The sequence below is a fragment of the Sinocyclocheilus anshuiensis genome, unplaced genomic scaffold, assembly GCF_001515605.1.
Source record: "Sinocyclocheilus anshuiensis isolate Anshui unplaced genomic scaffold, SAMN03320099.WGS_v1.1 scaffold2178, whole genome shotgun sequence".
NCBI lineage: Eukaryota > Metazoa > Chordata > Actinopteri > Cypriniformes > Cyprinidae > Sinocyclocheilus > Sinocyclocheilus anshuiensis.
Genome location: NW_015559171.1, coordinates 613,272 through 633,214, shown reverse-complemented (window position 1 = coordinate 633,214; position 19,943 = coordinate 613,272). Strand labels below are relative to the sequence as shown.

General features: G+C 38.2%; 1 protein-coding gene and 1 pseudogene across 1 annotated transcript; one reads left to right on the top strand and one right to left on the bottom strand.

Annotated features, from left to right (window-relative positions):
- Positions 1-2,743: 2,743 nt before the first annotated feature.
- LOC107681566 (chromatin target of PRMT1 protein-like) lies at positions 2,744-5,422 on the bottom strand (annotated as a pseudogene).
- Positions 5,423-8,384: 2,962 nt separating this feature from the next.
- On the top strand, positions 8,385-19,834 carry LOC107681580 (mothers against decapentaplegic homolog 4-like). Its single transcript, XM_016477893.1, has 12 exons — positions 8,385-8,479; positions 9,145-9,391; positions 13,255-13,429; positions 13,575-13,598; positions 13,870-14,061; positions 14,468-14,683; positions 14,859-14,963; positions 15,529-15,582; positions 15,662-15,845; positions 15,932-16,100; positions 16,354-16,492; positions 17,718-19,834. Exons 2-12 carry the CDS (start codon positions 9,155-9,157, stop codon positions 17,927-17,929), a joined length of 1,707 nt encoding a protein of 568 aa, XP_016333379.1. The 5' UTR covers positions 8,385-8,479; positions 9,145-9,154; the 3' UTR covers positions 17,930-19,834.
- The last annotated feature ends 109 nt before the right edge of the window (positions 19,835-19,943 follow it).

The window sequence follows — 19,943 nt, the reverse complement described above, 5'->3', positions numbered from 1 at the left end:
CAATAAACCATCCTGTTTTGCACTTACCTGTTGTGTCTGGCCTTGCTTTGTGACAACTATGACGTCAGAACCTGGAAGAGTAATTCGCCACAGGTTCCTTCGAGATTTTCCTATGGGGTTTTTCATGTTTTATGAAACAGGCCCCAGTTTACATTGTAGAACAAAACATAAACGTATCTCAAGTTATGTTTACCACAGGCTTTATTTTACTCATAAATTGAAAAACCCCATAGGAAAATCCCGAAGGAACCCACGGCGAATTACTCTTCCGGGTTCTGACATAGTCAGACGTTCAAATTTGGAACTGCATTTCTACGTCCAAGGGACGTCGTAGTCAGACGTCCAGATACCACCGGATTTGCACGTCGATTAAACGTACAGATAAGGTCCTGGACCGACCGACGCAATATAGACATGATCTGCACGTCGGGCCGACGTCTCATGTTTGTTGGGCACGTTCGTTCAGCGTGAATTACATATTGTGCCTTTAAATCATATATTATCCCAAACCTACTGGATTTGGGATGTTTAAACTATAGGAAACTTCAAACATCTAGCACCCCCTGCTGGGAAATCATCTATCATTTACCAAAATTCTCTTCAAGCACCAATTTCTTGTTCTGTATTACATAATAATAACAACAACAACAATAATAATAACTACTCCCAGTGACAAAGCTGAATTTTCAGCAACCATTACTCCACCCTTTAGTGTCACATGATCCTTCAGAAATTATTCTAGCATGCTGATTTACTGCTCAAAAAAACATTTCTTCTTATCATCATTGCTAAAAACAGCTGTGCTGTTTACTATTTTTGTGGAAACCATGATGCACTACTATTCAAAAGTTTGGATTAAGCAATATTTAATAACTAAATGTATAACTAAATACATTTAATGAGCAAGGATGTATTAAACTGATGAAAAGTGACAGTTACAAAAACATTTATGTTACAAAAGATTTTTATTTCAAATAAATGCTTCTTTCTTTTTTTTTTTACTTTCTATTCATCAAAGAATCCTGAGAAAAAAATGATCATGCTTTCCACAAAAATATGAAGTTTTCAGCTACTGAACTGAATGCTTCAGCTGTTTTCCATACTGAAAAATGTTTCTCAAGCAGCAAATCAGCATATTAAAATAATTTCTAAAGGGTCATGTGACACTGAAGACTGGAGTAATAATGGCTGCTGAAAATTTGCTTTGCCATCACAGGAATAAACTACATTTTAAAATATTCAAATGGCAACCAGTTATTATAAATTGTAAGGATATTTCACAATATAACTGTTTTACTGTAGTTTTGATCAAATAAATGCAGTCTTCCTGAGCAGAAGAGACTTTTCAAAAACATTATCCAAAACGTTTGACCCCCAGAGTATATTTGAGAATGTGAAACAGAATTGATAATTCTTAATGCAATAAAATGTTGTCTATCGACACATTTCCCATTTTCTGGAAATAACATAACTTGTTAGAAATTGGTTTCTTTCCCACCAGGATATTTCTATCAGACTAAATAATTGGGTAGCCATTTAGCTGGACCTGTGTGAAGTTGTTGGAGTGCTAAAGAACACCTTCATCCACCTGTGGCACAGGCAAAAACTCTGGATACTGCTTCGAGTGCAGAGGGATTCAATAGTTGACTCATCTGATGCTTCAATAATCCAGGGTAACACACACCATGAGGAAAAGGATAAACAGGATCCTACTGAAGGATGCTCAAACACATCTTTCCCTGGCTTCTTACATAAAAGCACTGATCTACAAAATGACAGCATGAAAGGACAGTTTTGGTGAAAATGGATTTCTAAAGAGAGGCCAACTCAGTTGTTTCCACAGCAACAGGAGACTGCACAAACAATTTTGCGGTCCATCATTACTCAGCTGCACATGGCAGGAAAATACTAGATAAGAGAGAACGCAAAATGGAAATTGTTTTATATTAATGATACTAGATGTGTTTTGATTTGACTCACCTTTGGTGTGGGATTTTCAAAATAATCACCTTTGGCTCATACAAGAAAATCACAAGAAAAATCACAAAGCAACTTGTGTTATACACACGGACATGTAAGTGAAGGATTTGAATTTTTTTTTTTTTTTTGAGAATTTTGTTTACCAGTGCCTGTAAAATAAAGTAAAATAAAGAAAAACGAAGCCCAAGACAAACACAGCAATTTGCAAACATCTTTTATTAAAGAATAGAAAAACCAACTTTCACCACAGGGTGAGTGTTTCTTTTTTGAGAACTTTTCTTTTTTTTTTTTATCACCACCTGTAAAACATAATCCAGCAACATAAATATGTACAGTCAATCTTGCATATTCTAATCTAATCAGAATGATACAAAAACCTGTTGTGAAAAAAGAAATGATGGCTGACACATGAAGTAGCTCCTACAGACCAGTTATAACCCAAATAAGTCTGATTGTCAGCTTCACTGAAATCTTATTGTTGGTGTCATATGATTCTTGATAAAATATACAACCAAAACATGAGAAAAAGGATGCCATGTCGGCTATTAAACGCATTTGTTTTGTAATTGCAAACAGCTTATAAAAATATTAACTAGTAAACTTTTAACTGAGGGATGATTCGTGTCCATTCAATGCAAGCAAAAAAGTGAAACGGTTTTTCTCAGAAACAATATCATGCTGGACTACTGAAAGGAGTTTTCCTAGAAAGCAGCACAAGACTTTGGAAAGCCAATTCTTTCTTGTTCAGTTAAGACCGTGGGAAAAATAATTGTTTAATTAGAGTAACAAACTGGAAGTCAAAGGTTCCTAAGCAGCAGAGCTCTGAGGGACGCAGCAACTATATACAATTAGTTCAGGTCTGCTAGAGTCGATCAATAAGGACAAATAGCCCTGTAACAGAGCAAGTTAGACTACATGCTCAATTAGTTAGGGTTAAACTAAGGAATATGCAGTTGAGCTCAACTTTGGTCTCATCACACTATGTCATCCAAATCAACCTGAGCCATATATGGATCCAGCTCTGCGTCCAGATGGCTCTTGGACATGGACATGTAGTCATCCAGTTGTTCATCCAACTGCTCTCGAGAAGGAATCTGGTGGCTGTCGAATCTGGCCCGGCTGCACCCTGAATACGCCTTACTGACAGACATAAAAGAACCACCACCTGTGCAGATAAAACGAGTTATTTTATAGCTAAAACAGAGAGAAGGTTATCAATGAAGCATTTGCATGTACTGAATCTAATCGTATCACTTCAGTGAGGGGGAAAATATGCATGATTTTCCTACAGTATGAAAAATGTCTTTTTGAGAGAAACATCTGCCATCTGGCAGCTTTTTAGTGCTCAGAGTTGTTGAGCACAGCAAAAATTATTAATCAAGAAATCAATTTATTTGCACCATTTGAAAAGAAATGGAACAGAGCCCATTTGTTTAAAGTGTTTCCATAACCAGGTAAATTACTGCAATCTTTTCTGATGCTCACTGAATGCACTGAACATGTCAACATCCAAAAAGCAAATGGAACTACATTCATACATTTAATCAAATACGTAGGCAATTCTAAAGCTATCTGGCATATATTTCAGTGAATGTTGCTGGCTTTTTCATCAGAGTAATTCGCTGAATAAACCAGTGTATGATTAGTGCATAAAAGATTAATCAAAAATAAACTAAAATTCAAAGGGGTTAGATCATAAGGGATCAAATTGACCTTAACCTTTTGAACTTTTTTTAAATCACTGTACTAATATAGCACAATGTACCAATGAACCTTTTTTTTTATTTTTGTCCATAATGCCACACATATTTACCAAAAATATTAACATTGACCACACAGATTTACACATCAACAACACTTAATCAGCTGATCAGAAACTTGGCCTTCCCAGTTACAAAACAGTTAAATGTGCTGGATAAAAACTACTATTTAAACAACAGAAGAGCTAGTAAGTTTGCCAAACCTTGTGCTGCTCCCGGACTCTGCATTTCCTTCTGAAGAATCCAAACATTAGGAAAGAGTTGCTGAAGTTCATTTTTAACAAATTCCCTAATCATTTCAGTCTCAAAAATGACAATTTCAGTGTAAAATCGAGCAATGGGGTTTTCAGGGTGTTATTTTTGTCGGCATGAAAGTAATTATTCACAATTAATGTTTTAGAGACGCAAAGATGGCAGCATGCAAGTTGCATACTTCTGGGGCCAAGCATTGAACTCAGGTACCCAGCAATAGTGCGATATCAAGAAAAATGCTAGTGCAAGTTAAATTAATTATATTTTAACTAGAATTAATTAGTAAAGTGTTGCACATTTTATTGGTACCGAGATGAGTAGGTGTATTTTGTAAAACATTTGCAACTGCTTTTATCCCTTATTTAGAACCACCACAATTAAATTGTAATCTGTCACATAGGAACTACTGAACAGACATTTAGAAGATTATTTTAAAGTGCAACGTATTGAAAATAGCAGTGTGAGTGTGTTCTCCGCACGCTTGCGGTCTTCACTCTTCATGGCCACTTGAACACTTAGACCAAATACAGGAAATATGTCATGTAAGTAAACAAGTGGTCAAGTGCAAAGACCGTTAAGTGTGGTTATTGGGATAGGTATTATAGACCTCCATGTTCTCACCTGTCTTTGTAATGGCTCCTCCCCCTCTGCTTCCCATTGGTCCAGTCCAAATCACATTTCCTCCACACTGTTGCTGGCCCCACCCCTTCTGAACACCTAGAGAGGAGACTACCCCTTGCAGACTACTTATGCCTGCACACCGAAACACACATACATGGATGTACATGCGATTTAATGTAATGCTGATGTTAATCTCATCTACTCAGTCACTTCTCCTTGTGTAAAATCCTTTGACTAATCCTCTTCTTCTGCTGCCGCCGCCTCCTCTCCTCTCATTTGCCCCCACAATCCCATCATGCCCACTCTCACCATGGGATGGCCGAGTCTTGCCTTCACGCTCACTTTGCACAGTTGATTATTTATATTCTGCAGAGAGGAAGAGTCACAGAAACTATTTAGTCTGCTATCAGAGAACATCGGCTCTGAGAGTTTTGTATTTTGATAAACAGAATGTGCCTGACAGATGTGTTATTTAGGGCGGCCAGCACAGAAGGTCTGTTGGCCATTTCCAGAGCCAGACGCTGGTTCTTCAGTGAGGCTGCAGTCTGCTGGTTCACTGCGGCTGTGATGTCCATCACATCTGCTGGCTGATGCTTCAACAAACTGGTCAAGCTTCAGGGAGGAGAACAAGACTACAGAGATTTAAAGCAGACCACAATATCACAGTGGTTGCACTGTAAACAAAGGTTTAGACAATAGTAAGACTGCAAGACTAATTCTCACCGGTCATGCAGAGAGACGGTGCATGTGCTGTTCAGAATGATCTTTTGGGGATCCAGAGGATTCATTTTCACATCCAGCTTGCGGTGTAAACGTCAGACTTTCAGTCAAACCAATGCTAAAATGGTAGAATGAGAAGTCAAATTAGTGTTGACATCTAACTTTACCCTACACAGTCCTAATTCTAAGTGTATCCACCTTTTTCTTGTAAAAATGGGCGCGGCCATTTGTAAATTCTATGGGTCTGGCTTCCGGTCTCATCTGCTTCCACTCCGTCCAGCTATTTTTAGCTGAACAAAACAGTTCGTTTTGCTACTTGATATTGAAAGTTGGTGTGTCTTATATTATTTTAATGTATTATCTTAATTATGAACACACTGGTTTGCAGTGCAAACAGTTTTACCGTTTACTGCATGTTATTCTCCTCGTTATTTACCTATAAAGAATGAGAATGTGACGTAACGCCGCGTTGAGTTCTGGGAAACTGCTTTGTTTATCCGCCATATTTGCAGGATAGCGCTGCCTTTCCGCTATTGAGTTTAGGGCAGTATTTGATTGTTTGCCGTGATTGTGAAAAATGTCACCAGTGTATGTCATTCATACTGCATCGATAATTGCAATAGTAACTCAGATCATCGTTCTGAGAGAAAACTGGACAATGCAATATGTTTTTTTTTGCCTTTTCTATGTGTAAAAACACCGAGGGAAGGAGCCAAGGAGGTCGAGGAGAAGACGCCGAATAGTTTACCGCCCTCTACCGGACATAGCGGCACATGGACACTACAATCTGTGTGTTTTTGTTTTGTATTTATTATTAAAATATGATCTGGATAATATTTATTTTTGTATAACGTCTTTGTATAATCATTGTATAACGTTTTTATTTAACTCTTAGAGTAGTGTTAGATGTTTAAGCCTCAAGAGAAACATTTAGGCCCATCTGATATGTATCATATTTAATTGAATATAAAAAAAGAAAAAATTTTCATCAAATGAAAATCAAAAAGCCCCAGGTAAGGGTTTCTTGTTGATCCGTAGTATTATTAATCAAAACTAAGATGAAATCTAAATGGGTTTAAATAATCTTGAATTAAATCTAAAATGGCTTAGATGGCTGCTGTACCAGTGAGTTGAACGACCAGATAAACCAGCTGAGCGCCAGCCTGGTTTTTGAGCAGGGTTAGTTCTTGTTACTTATTTCACTTTTACTTGCGTTCTACAGAACTTTAAATGATTTCGAGCAGCAACTAAAAATGTCGTCATCGCACACTATTCTTTTTCACAAAGTTTTACCATTTTTATTTTCTTGCACACCGATTTACAGTTTTATGCAAACATTTGGGTACCCCTCTGAGGCTTCATAATAATTAGCTCTTTCTTTATAAGTAAAGATTGTAGTGATATACTATTTATTTTCTAGAGAAAACTGCATAATGTGGTGTTTTCCAAACAGAAATTCTTAGTGTAGCAGTATTGAGCTATATGAAATAAAATCAAAGGTAAAAAAAAAATAGGCTGCGTAAAAGTGGGCACCCTTTCAATTGTTTTTATTGTAATACCTGTGGTCACTTATTGCTGATTGATTACAACACAATATTGATTTGATTGGCTCAGTGAACCTTAACACTGCAAACTCAGGTGCAACCCATCATGGAAAATTATATTTAAGGTAGATAATTGCGTTTTTCCTTTGGTTCGCTACTGAAAAGTAGCAATATGCAAATCTCAGAAGAACTCCCCAATGACCTAAAAACTAGGATAATTTGTCAATATGAATTAGGAGACGGATACAAAAATGTTCACAAAGGTTTAAGGTCTCTGCCTCCACAGTCAGAGATATATTTAAAAAATGGAAGGCCACAGGAACAGTCATTGTCAAGGAAAGATGTGGTAGGCTGAGAAAAATACCTGAAAAGCAAAGGCGAAGAATGGTTAGAATGGTCACAGACCACCTCCAAAGAGCTCCAAGAACATCTGTCTGCTGATAATGTCATTGTACATCGTTCCACAGTCCAGCGCATTTTGCACAAAAAACAGCTCAATGGAAAGGTGATGTGGAAAAATACTTTTCTGCACTGCCAACAAGCATAGTTGTTAGAGGTATGCAAAAGCTCATCTGGACAAACCTGAATTATTTTGGAATGTCCTATGGACAGATGAAACTTGTTTCAAACTTGTTTCATCCGAGTTGTCACAACCAGAAGCGCTTTGCATGGCAGAAAAGAAGAACCTGCTCCCTACTGTTAAATTTGGTGGAGAGTCTAGGGCTGTGTGGCAGGCACAGGTACTGGAAACCTTGTCAGAGTTGAGGGTCACATGGTATCAGTATAAGCAGATTCTTAATAACAATGATCAAGATTCTGTCAAGAGCTTGAAGTTATGCCGGGGTTGACTGACCCAAAGCATTGCTCCAAATCTACAAAGGAATTCATGCACAGACAGATACACTGTTCTACAATGGCCATCCCAGTCCCCAGACTTGAATATCACTGAAAATCTATGGATTGATTTGAAGCAGGCTGTCCATGTTCGGCAGCCATCAAACCAGCAGACATTTTGCAAGGAAGAATAGTAAAAATACCTGCAGTCAGCAGAATTCAGAGACTTATCAGTGACAATAAGAAGTGTCCATTTTAGCAAAAGGTGCCTATAGTAAATATTGATGTCATTATTCCACTGGGGTGCCCAAATTTATGCACCTGTCCGTTGTTGTTATTATTCACATTGCATTGTTTCTGTTGATTCAATAAATGTTATTTCCAAATTGAAATGTTACTGTATAAATTATATCCAAATGAAGTTGCTGCTTCGAAAGCCTAGCAGATTATAAATTAAAATTATGATAGCCTAATTATCAGGGGTGCCCAAACTTTTGCATAAAACTGTATTATTTTATTTATTTATTTGCGTGTTTTAGCTACATTGCTTTACATTACGTTACATAATTGTGGCCGTTGGTCTTTGTCTCCGTTTCAGATTTCAGTTTTACTGTGCTTGATTTATTTGACAAATAACTCTGCATTTGTGTCGCTAGGGGAGTTACTTCTCAGTTTCAGTCTCTCGATAAACGCGCGAGAGTAGGCGAGCGAGTCAGACGTGCGCAGACATACACAGAAGAGTACGCACATGTGACACATAACTGCATTGTAAGTAGTTCTTATATTGACTTACTTGTATTTGCTGTTTGTGTTTTATGTATTTAGTAATTAATAGTTGTGTCAGTAAACTATATACTGTCTCTGAGTAAACCGAATAAATACGTGTCTGAGTCAGGAAGTAACTGTTCGGCGTTTCCCAGTTAAGTTGAGGGTGATGGATACGTCTGTTGTGGAATGTCATATCAATATATTTGTGTAGTAACAAATATAGTTACTTTGAATTAAATTCTGTATTTTCATATTAAAACGTCGGTCTGTTTTTGTGCAACTGCCTATTAAGTTACTTGAAATTAAATCCCAGAGTCTCCATATCACCTGTGCAGCAGTGCCAGTCTGAATGCCCAGTTCTTAGACATGTTGGATACATTCTTGTGTTTGTATAATTTTTCAATATTGCTTTGAAAACTATGCAGTGGCCCCACATTTTTTTGACATTTTTACCACGCATGAAATGTTTGAAAAGTTTGACAATCAACTCTTTTTGTGAAATGTTTTGTGTGAAAACTGTGCTTTTGTACTTTCTTTAAAATAAGTACCAAATGATTTTGTTTTCATATCCAATGCCATTACATTCATACATTTTTAAATGTTGAAGTGTCTAGGCCACATTAATATACCATTTTTTTTTTCTCTCTCCTTCTCTTCTAAAATAGTGGAAGCAGAATGTCTGTGAATGCGCCCAGCAGCAGTGATGCATGTTTAAGCATCGTTCACAGCCTGATGTGCCACCGCCAGGGAGGAGAGAATGAGAGCTTTGCCAAACGTGCCATAGAAAGCCTGGTAAAGAAACTCAAAGAGAAAAGAGATGAGCTCGACTCCCTCATCACTGCTATCACCACAAATGGAGTCCATCCAAGCAAGTGTGTCACCATACAAAGAACGCTGGACGGACGTTTGCAGGTCAGAGCACTACCGGCCCACATCATCTGTTTTTGACACACATTAATCACACTTAGTGAAAATCAGACAACGCGTGATCTGGAGTAAAAGTTCACAGTATATAAGACCCTGCTGAAATCTAGCTAGCTGTAAATGTTGATTCAGCTGGTATGGTGCTGGTCAACCAACATATCCATGCGAAACTTAGCTGCCAACACTATTCAGCCAACTGGTTAGTGACTTCTGATGAAGCTGGTTGACCAAGGAAGCAAGTTAAGCTAGTTAAGAAGCCTGGTGGGGAGACAAGCAACAAAATTAGTAAAACTGAAACTAAAATTAAAATGAAAGCTGAAAAAATAAAAATAAAAGCCAATTCAAAATAATAATATGAATAATCAAGCGTAGCGTTAATTTTGGCAGGTCACTTTAGTCAAGCTCGCATCAGCTGACTCTCAGCTGATCCCCATCTACCTATAGGAATATGACACCTATCTAAGCATTCATATACAAGTACTGAACTCAGTATTATCAGCTGTTTTCGCATTGCTCAATAGCTAATTACCCTCCTCCATCCCCAGCTCCTCCCCTGTCAGTCAGGATTCAGCCTTCAGATTATCCTTTGAATCAGACTAAACTGTATGCTAATTGTCAATCATCTTTGACGATAGTGATCCTGACAGAACTATAGTAGTATATAGATGGTGCAAAAATAACACTGAAACTTGCATGCTAAGCAATGCTGTTTTTTTTTTTCAGCAGGGTAATATTGTATACCAGGCTGTTGGAATCATCTTACACACAAATAGGCTTTTATTATGGAAAAGCCCAATCATTTTTCAGTGTTAATTATTTCTCTGAATGTGACTGACATAGTGTAAACAGGGTATGTGGCCAGTTCTCCACTTCAAATAAAATCTGAACATAAACAATATCAAATAAAGCTCCTGCATGTCAGTGTTAATTACATGTCAATATACAGAAAAAGACCGCAAATTTTTCCTAGAGGTTCCATGCCACTTCCATGACAGACGTGACTGCGCTTGTCATCTACATTATAATGATTTTCAAGAACAAAATTAACTGAAATGGATTCACTTAAAGAGCCAGTTAACCCAAAAAGCATGCATAAACACTTTTACTGACAAATAAATAGTCACATCATCTCATAATCTGTGACTGTGACGTGACATGTGGCCAAGTATGGTGACCCATACTAGGAATTAGTGCTCTGCATTTAACCCAACCAGAGTGCACACACACAGCAGTGAACACACACACACCGTGAACACACACCCGGAGCAGTGGTTTGTATAATGGTTTCTAATACAGTGTGAAATTTTGTTATGTGATCAGTTTTCACATTTAAGACCAAAAATCTGGCAGACTTTCACCTCTGCGGCATTTATAACCATCAAAAAGTGAAAGTGAAGTGACATGTGGCCAAGTATGGTGACCCATAGGGCTCTGCATTTATCCCATCCAAAGTGCACACACACAGCAGTGAACACACACCTGGAGCAGTGGGCAGCCATTTTTGCTGCGTCACCTGGGGAGCAGTTGGGGGTTCGGTGCCTTGCTCAAGGGCACCTCAGTCGTGGTATTGAAGGTGGGAGAGAGCGCTGTACATTCACTCCCCCACCTACAATCCCTGCCGGTACTAGACCCGAACCCGCAACCGTTGGGTTACGAGTCCGACTCTCTAACCATTAGGCCACGACTTCCCCCAGGTATGAAAACCTTTTCTCCCAAAATAGTCATTTCATGGTTTCAGAGAGAAGAGAGGTCCGTGGAGAGTGAGACAGAGTTTTCCCTTCCCCCAGCTGTAGACGGGGAGAGAGGCGGGTGGAGGGTGAGGAAGGGTTGTTTTGTCTGAAACACAGGAAAGGGGCAGGGCCAAGCTTAAGCCTGTCTGTCTCACAGTCTGTGTATGTGGGAGAGAGACGACTGTGTCAGTATTCGAAGCATGAGTGCAATGTGTTCAAGTAGGACATTTATGCAACCAGTTGTAAAAGTATCTGTGCATCAGTATGGATTTGAGCTGAACTCTGTTTCATGTCAAGCACAGCTATTAGGGTTTGTTAGTGGTGAAATGCGATGTTTATGAAAATGAGAGAGTTCTGAGAGTTTAATATGGTGCTCTGTCTGTGTGTGAGTTTGTAAAACGTAATGGGTTTGGCAGTGGACCAGTTCTGTCTCTGTCTGTGCACCGACTGTCTCCGCTTTGACTCGCTCAGGAAGGTCAGTCTCCTAGTTGGAGAATTGTAAGTCATTTCAGTAGCAAATGAGGTCACAGTATGTTGCCACTCGCGCATGATTTAGAGAAGATGGCCTGACAGAAGAGTCAAATGTTTCTCTATACATTTTATCTTCGGTGTTCCTTCGTCTCCTTTCTGATAGAGAATCTCTGACTTTAGACCTGTCCATCCATCCATGAAAGTTTGACCATTCTTTACTCTTGTCTAGTTAATATTTAATATGGATGCATTGTGAAGCAGTAACAAAAGTTCCTAGAATCTTTTGAATCTAAATTTAGATCTAGCTTGCTTTTAGATACAATAAAAAATGACCTAAAATGATCTAAAAATGTTGTTATCTAAATGTATAATACAATATTAATATGATGTAAACTTATCTCTTAAACATTTTCTTTAAAACGAAATATAACTGAGAAAAAAAGTATACAAATATAGACCACCATGCAGAAGTTTGGGGGCAGTAAGATTTTAATACAGTTAGAAATTAATACTTTTATTCAGAAAGGATGCATTAAATTGACCAAAAGTGACGGTAAAGAAAAACACTTACATTTTTACATTTCAGAATTTTTTATTCATCAAAGAATCATAAAAAAATGTATCACTGTTTCCACAAAAACATTAAGCAGCACAAATGTTTTCAATATTGATAATAAGAAATGTTTCTTGAGCACCAAATTAGCATACTAGAATGATTTCTGAAGTATCATGTGACACTGAACACTGGAGTAATGGCTGCTGACAATTCAGCTTTAACATCACAGGAATAAATTACAATAAAAAAATATTAAAGTAGAAAAAAGTTATTTTAAATTGTAATAATATTTCTCAGTATTTTTATTGCGTATAAGAGACTTCTTTCAAAAACATCTAACTCACCCCAAACATTTGAATGGTAGAGGTATATAAAGAACATTTTAGCTAATTTACTTGACATTCTGCAAATAAATCATGACATTAATAGTAATTATTATTTTGAGCCCTAATGTTCACATTTGTTTTATACTTAAGGCCTATTAAACAGAGATGAGAGACCATGACTGTCACATTTTCCAATTGTGTTTTACATCACATTACAGCATCAGTCTACTATTTAGTTTGGCAAAAAGTGTAACAAGCTCATCTATTTCTAAGCCATTAGTTATGTCTTTCTCGTGAGCCAAAATCATCAAATTAATTTTTCTCTCAGAGAAGAATAGTTCTTTGGAACGGTGTTAGGACTCGGGACAGGGTGGAGAAAGAATATGATACTGAGGATAAGCGATTACCAGTGCATGCACTCCAAAAAATGTTCCGGTCAGTGCAGTAATAATAACACTAAATAAATATAAGATGATCAAAATTATCAACAAAAATTTCAACAGAATATAGAGAAGTCAGTAGGTAGAAAATCAGCAGGTCTTTTCTTGGCTGAGTGTTCATAACTCAATCCCATGTAACTTCAAGCAAAAAAACATGCAAGCCTCAGATACAGTTGACAACCCCATAAAGCTGTGCAATTTTTTTTTTTCTCTAATTAAGAATACACAATAATTTCACACTTTAGATGACTGTGAATCCATCCTTGTTATATTACTGTATTGTGAGGATTTTTGTATGTTGACATGAAGTGTTGTGATTGCTCCTCAGGTGGCTGGGCGGAAGGGTTTCCCTCATGTCATATACACTCGTCTGTGGCGATGGCCGGACCTTCACAAGAATGAACTCAAGCATGTCAAGTTCTGTCAGTATGCTTTCGATCTGAAGTACGATAACGTGTGTGTCAACCCCTACCACTATGAGCGTGTGGTGTCCCCTGGGATTGGTGCGTGTTACTAAAAACACAAACTATGAAACTAACAAAATATTTTTCATCACTTTTATAATTTTAGCAAGGAAATATTTTGTTAAAGAATCGGCAATGAAAGTGTGCAATGAATATTTGACTATATTTTTTTCTTTCTTCTCAGTGGGATTCAGTTTGCCAAACACAGGTGAGTGAAGCTCTAAATAAATAGTGGAGGACATTAGCACTTGTATTTCTTCTCCACATGTGAAGGAATGTCTCAAGCATTCATCCGGGCTAATCACTGATGGCCCTGATCGCTACGCTGCTGGCAGCCAGCCTTTAATCAGACAGAGAATGCCATAAAATGTGTCAGATCGAGACATGCAAGGACTCGCCTTGCAGTGAAAGAGACAAACAAGGAACAGGAGTTTGGAAAGGAGCTCAGAGATGTTTTGACACTCGCTCTCATCCCTCAGGCAGGCTGATAAAAGAAGAGCACATACATAACTGCATCCAGATGGCGGGTCCGTCAAGTATGACCTTACAGCAAGACCATCATCCTCCAGATCACTACAGCCCACAGCCTCTGAGACTGATGTCCCCAGAGCCGTCCCAGCGGACCACTTCCTCGGTCACACTCTACCCCAGTCTGCCCCTCTCTCCAGCCTGTATGTACAGCAAAGCATGGACTAAGGGGTTTTGTAGCAAACCAGTGTTAGCAGTATAAACATAAAAAATTTATATAATAAATTTATTACATATATCTCATAATGCAATTGGATGAATCGTACTGGAAATCATCTAATTGCATTATGGGACATTTAATTTTTTTTTATTATGTGTGTATATTTTTTATTGATTCAATTTATTTTATTCATTATATTGATGAATTGATTGACTGATTATAATTGGGGTGTGCATAACATTGTTGGGGGGTTACCTGAGCCCTGTGTTATTAGCAATGGAAAAACAAACTTTAACTTTACATGCTGTCTTCAAAAACAATAATGTTTTTAGAATAATGAGATACTGACACATTGATCTCATTCTTTCTCTGTCTAACTATTTCTAAAGCAAGTGCATCCAGGTTGTCAATGCAGGCGGAACACCCTGAGGCACTGTTGCAGATCGCCTCACCAGCAGGACGGGCCTTGACCTCCAGCTCTCCACCTTCCACCCTAACACATAGTCATGCACCCACACACAGCCAGCCTTCGTCCCAGCAGCCCTCCGTCAGCCAGAGTGAATACAGCACCTCCAAGCACACACAGACACAGGGATCTTACCACAGTGAGTTATTTTTATAAATCACATAGGGTCATATGTTCACTATTGCCCGTTTTGAATTTTATCATGACTTTACATGTTTGTAAGGCAGTTCATCTATATGACATTATCAGTGAAAGACTGATATATGAAAATAATGGAAAATCATATTAAGTGTGTTTATTTTTAAATGTCTCAGCAACAACCTGGACGGGGAACAGCACAGCCTCCTATACTCCTGCTGGACCACAGCAGAATGGGCGGAGTCATCAGCAAGCCCCTCCCCCTCGTACTAGCCACTTCTGTATGTACATTTACATGTCATGTCAACACATGGTTTTTGTAAAATATAGTTAATCACTGTAAAATAATTTAATCTCATATAAATAAAATGGCTAATAATATTTATATAAATTCTACTGTTCAAATTTTTGGGGTCAGTATGATTTTTTTATTTTTTTTTGAAAGAAATATGTTCATGAAGGCTGCATTTATTTAATAAAAAACACAGTAAAAACAGTAATATTATGAAATATATACAATTTATTGTAACTGTTTTCTATTTTAATAGTCTATTTTAAAATGTAATCTATTCATGTGTTGGCAAAGCTGAATTCGATTTCTTTAAAAACAAACAAAAAAAACTAGATCTTTCTGTAGTGTATATAATAAATAATATATAAATGCATATGTATCGAAATGTATCATAAAATGTAATGCATTTAGTAATTGTCACGTAGATTTTTGTCATCATAATTATATACAATGATGGGTCTCTATGTAATGATAAAACTATTATATGTATACTTCTCACTATCATCGTATCATTGTGTTTTTATTTGTTAATGTTATTTTTATTCTGTTATCAGGGTCTCAGCATCACACACCAGCCTCATACCCTCAACCAGTCTCCAACCATCCAGGTACTACACACACATACTGTACATCTACATAAACCACACTCTTTGTTAAATCTGTGTATCATTTGTTTGTGCGCCACAGGCCCAGAGTTCTGGTGCTCAATCTCTTACTTCGAGATGGACGTGCAGGTCGGGGAGATGTTTAAGGTTCTAGCCAATTGTCCTGTGGTGACAGTGGATGGATATGTGGACCCTTCGGGTGGGGACCGCTTTTGTTTGGGTCAGCTTAGCAATGTTCACAGAACTGATGCCAGCGAGAGGGCACGGTCAGTGTGCATTCAAAATGATAATTATACACGTTCATTCATCACCGGAGATTCAAGTTTTTGAACACCTGACATCTACCCAACAGGCTTCACATTGGTAAAGGTGTTCAGCTGGAGTGCCGTGGGGAGGGGGACGTGTGGATGCGTTGCCTCAGTGACCATGCTGTATTCGTGCAAAGTTACTACTTGGACAGAGAGGCAGGGAGAGCGCCAGGGGATGCCGTTCACAAGATCTACCCAGGAGCCCTCATTAAGGTGCACCTTTAATGACATCACTCCTAAGCACTGCTTTCTTCTTTGCAATTAAATCATATCAGACATCAAAACCAGAAGGGCAACAACTTTGTGCATTATAGACAACATATGCATTTGGCAGCATTATACATGTTTATTTTCAGGAAACAAGCATACATATGTAAAATTAAGCATAAAGTTGTGGACAAGGACTGAAATATTTGGATCAGTTTGTCCCAAGTGCTGGTGAACTAATCCCAGTTTATTCCTCCAGGTGTTTGATCTTCGTCAGTGTCACAGGCAGATGCAGCAGCAAGCGGCGACTGCACAGGCAGCTGTGGCTGCGCAGGCTGCAGCAGTGGCTGGGAACATCCTGGGGCCTGGCAGTGTTGGAGGCATCGCTCCAGCCATCAGTGAGTTGCTGGTCCCAAAAACATTCATTTTCCAGTTAAATGTGATCAACATTTGAACGATCTCAATAACACAACCATTCTGTTTACTGTGGTGCCAGTCTTTCCTGAACTGCTTTTCATCAGCAGTGTGCTGACTCTAAAGCCCCTCAGCAAAAGAAGTAATTTACCCAATTTTGCACTATGAATTGAATATGATGTGATGAAAAGCATGTGTACAGTAAATAATGCCAATGCAATTCTTTTAGTGAAACAAAAACCTACAGCTCGGCCAGTGTAGTCCGATTCATGAACAAATTACTCTTACGAACTGGTTCTTTGTAGTGAATCAAAAACATACAGCACGACCAGTGTAGTCCTATTCACAAACTATTGACTCTTTTGAAGTGGTCCTTTTAATGAATAAAGATAATAATAATAATAATAATGTTACATTTATATAGCGCTGTTCCTGAGCTCAAAGCGCTTGAGCGCAAAACATGAACACAACCTCAAACAACTTCTGTGGCCTCGAATGCCACAGAGTCCAAACGAGTGCAAACTCCAGGACTTCAAGCGGCAAACGGGAACACTCGATGACACAATGTCCAAAACACAGAGCCCAAACGAGTACAGAGCAGACCCCAAACGCCAAGCAGGAAAACTTGACGATGTCCACCATGCCACAAAACACTCCCGTCAGTGAAGCAGACACCCCGTCCACGGCGTCCACACCACAAACACCGCCAGGTCAGCGGGTTCAGGTAGGCCGGATGAAAGACCATAACAAGCAGCATAGCGTGGCACACCACCTCTGCAGACCAACGGGAATCGCAAAAATGAATTGTCCAGTTGAAATTCATGACGTAAAAACACATTTATACAAGATAAAACAGACAAACAGCCCAGTGTGAAAAGGCAGTCAAATGTGGAAACGCGTGACACATTAAAAAAGAAAAAAATATTAAAAAGACCCTCAAATTGCAGTTGAACTGCATAGTTTGGACTCTGTTGGTAATTAAAATTAATCTTTTTTTTTTTTTTTTTTTAATTGTACCAAGCTGGAAGGTTACAATTTATAACGGAGAAAGAATTTTCGTCATATGTCAGCAAAATTAGCACTATCATGGAAATATTCCCAAAAGAATCTGAATCGAATCATGAACTAGTGAATCAGAATCCAGCCCTAGTCTTGAAATAAACTTACTTGCTTCCTGTAATACACACTCTTCCTTATACATTTTCACAGGTCTGTCTGCGGCAGCTGGGATAGGTGTTGATGACCTGCGGTGTTTGTGTATCCTGCGGCTTAGTTTTGTAAAGGGCTGGGGACCGGACTACCCTCGACAGACCATCAAACAGACACCGTGCTGGGTGGAAGTTCATCTACACCGTGCCCTGCAGCTGCTAGACGAGGTCCTGCACACCCTGCCCCTCGCTGACCCCGGACCTGCCAACTGACCCACAGACTGCAAAATATTCAAGCCCTGTCACAAAAACAGCGAGGATGACCGACGGAGAGAAAGAGAGAGACACATACACCTTCGCAGGCAAACAGTGACTCATAGTACCACATACACACATAAGCCTTCACACACACAATCTTTCCACAGCCTTGGCCAGCAATGTGCCTCTGAACTGACCAGTGTTTAGTCCACTCTCGGGTGCTGTTGACTTGGTTGTCACGGTAACACAGACCAAAGGCCCTACTGATGAGTTCACACTAATGGAGGTCCAAAAGAGGTGAAAGTATGTTGGTTAAGAGGGAGAGAAAGATCCATATAGCTAAAAATATAACACAGGTATGCTTAATCCTCAGAGACCCAAGCATTGAGATTAATTATGTTTTTCATCCTTTAGGAAGCCATTAGTTATAAATACCATTTCATTTAGCAAAATTTACATTGGGGTGTAATTTAAAACAAAATGTTGCAAAAATGGAATGCTGGGCTTTTAGCGTTGCAAAAATTCACTACTATTTTTCAAAACGCATCGTGAAAGTTTTGAATTGACGACAATCTAGCACACAAATGTTTTTGAAAAATAATGTATTTTAACCAGTGAGGTTAAGAAGTTAAAGAATTTACTGTAATATTTACATCAAAGTGTGCAGTAATGTAATGCCAGTTTAATATAATTGAATATATTTTGTACTATTAATTGAATGGTCACCAATTTAAGTATGGTTTCAAATTTATGTACATTCAATATATTAATTTCAGTGTTATCTACTGTTATGTTTTTTTTTCTCTTACATTTTTTTAAAATTGGGTATTATTAATTGCTTTATACGAACATTGCAGTTCTGCTCGGTCTCTGAGTGTTAAAGCTCTGACTTATCTTAGTTCCTTTAGTGGCAGCTTATCGGAATGCTGAGTGCAGACAGGACGTCCAGGAACAAATGCATTTAAAACCAGCTAACAGAGAGGATAGAAAATGTGCTGTATAATACAAGCCAGTACATTTTATCTGACAAATCTTGAAACGAGACCAAAGACTCAAGTGAGATCAAAGAATCTGCAGTTTTAATGACAATCGACTTATGAATACCATAATAGTTTATAATTAAGTGACGCAGAGATAAAAGTTGGGATTTTTGTCTGCTAGGCTATACATGATGGTTATTAAACAGTCAGTGCTGAGCTATGTGCCAAAACTGTCTTGACACTTACATTCATGCTGAAACCTTAATAAGCCGTGACACTGAGACAGAAGTGAGGACACCTAGTGGTTATTTCAAGTAGTGCATTCACTCATACACAGCCTTGCATTTTAGACATGGGTTGCCTGACATGTTTAAGCTTTATATATTACGAATTGTATTTACGGTAATTTAAGGATTCTGTGAGAGGATGTGCTATATTGTGAATATGTTCATGACAAAAGGGGGGAGTTAGGCAGGATGCCTCCAAGAGATGGGTTTCCAAAATTAATTTCCAGGACCCTTAACCAGCACTGCTTTAGCTGTGACTATATTCAGAATACAGCATGCATTTATTGCTTCCATACAGCAGTCACTACAAAATAAAAATATTAATATCCTAAATTCATTAAGCATTCATCTGCTGAAAGATACACCTGGCATAACATAACAATCATTGGGAAAAACTTTTCTTGGTACTTATAGCACCCCTCTGGCCTTATGGGATAGCAAAGGGTCCATGGGTTGCTTAGTTCACAATCTAAGAGGTCAGGAATTTTTTGAAATTTTTGTGAGATGAACCCGTTTAACCTGAAATATTTACTTGAAGTACCCTCTGAGATTGTAGGTTAATATTTCAATTATTTAAGAACACATTTGCTTGTTCACGGTTTTCTGTTATAGCAGTTAATGGTCACACGACATGCAAGTAAACAAATAAAATATCAAACCCTTTTTAGTAAGTTATTTGGATTGTTTTGATTTTTAATTATTTTAATTTTACAATTTTAGGATTTAATTATTAGCTTTTCATCAACTCATGAAGCCCCTGCA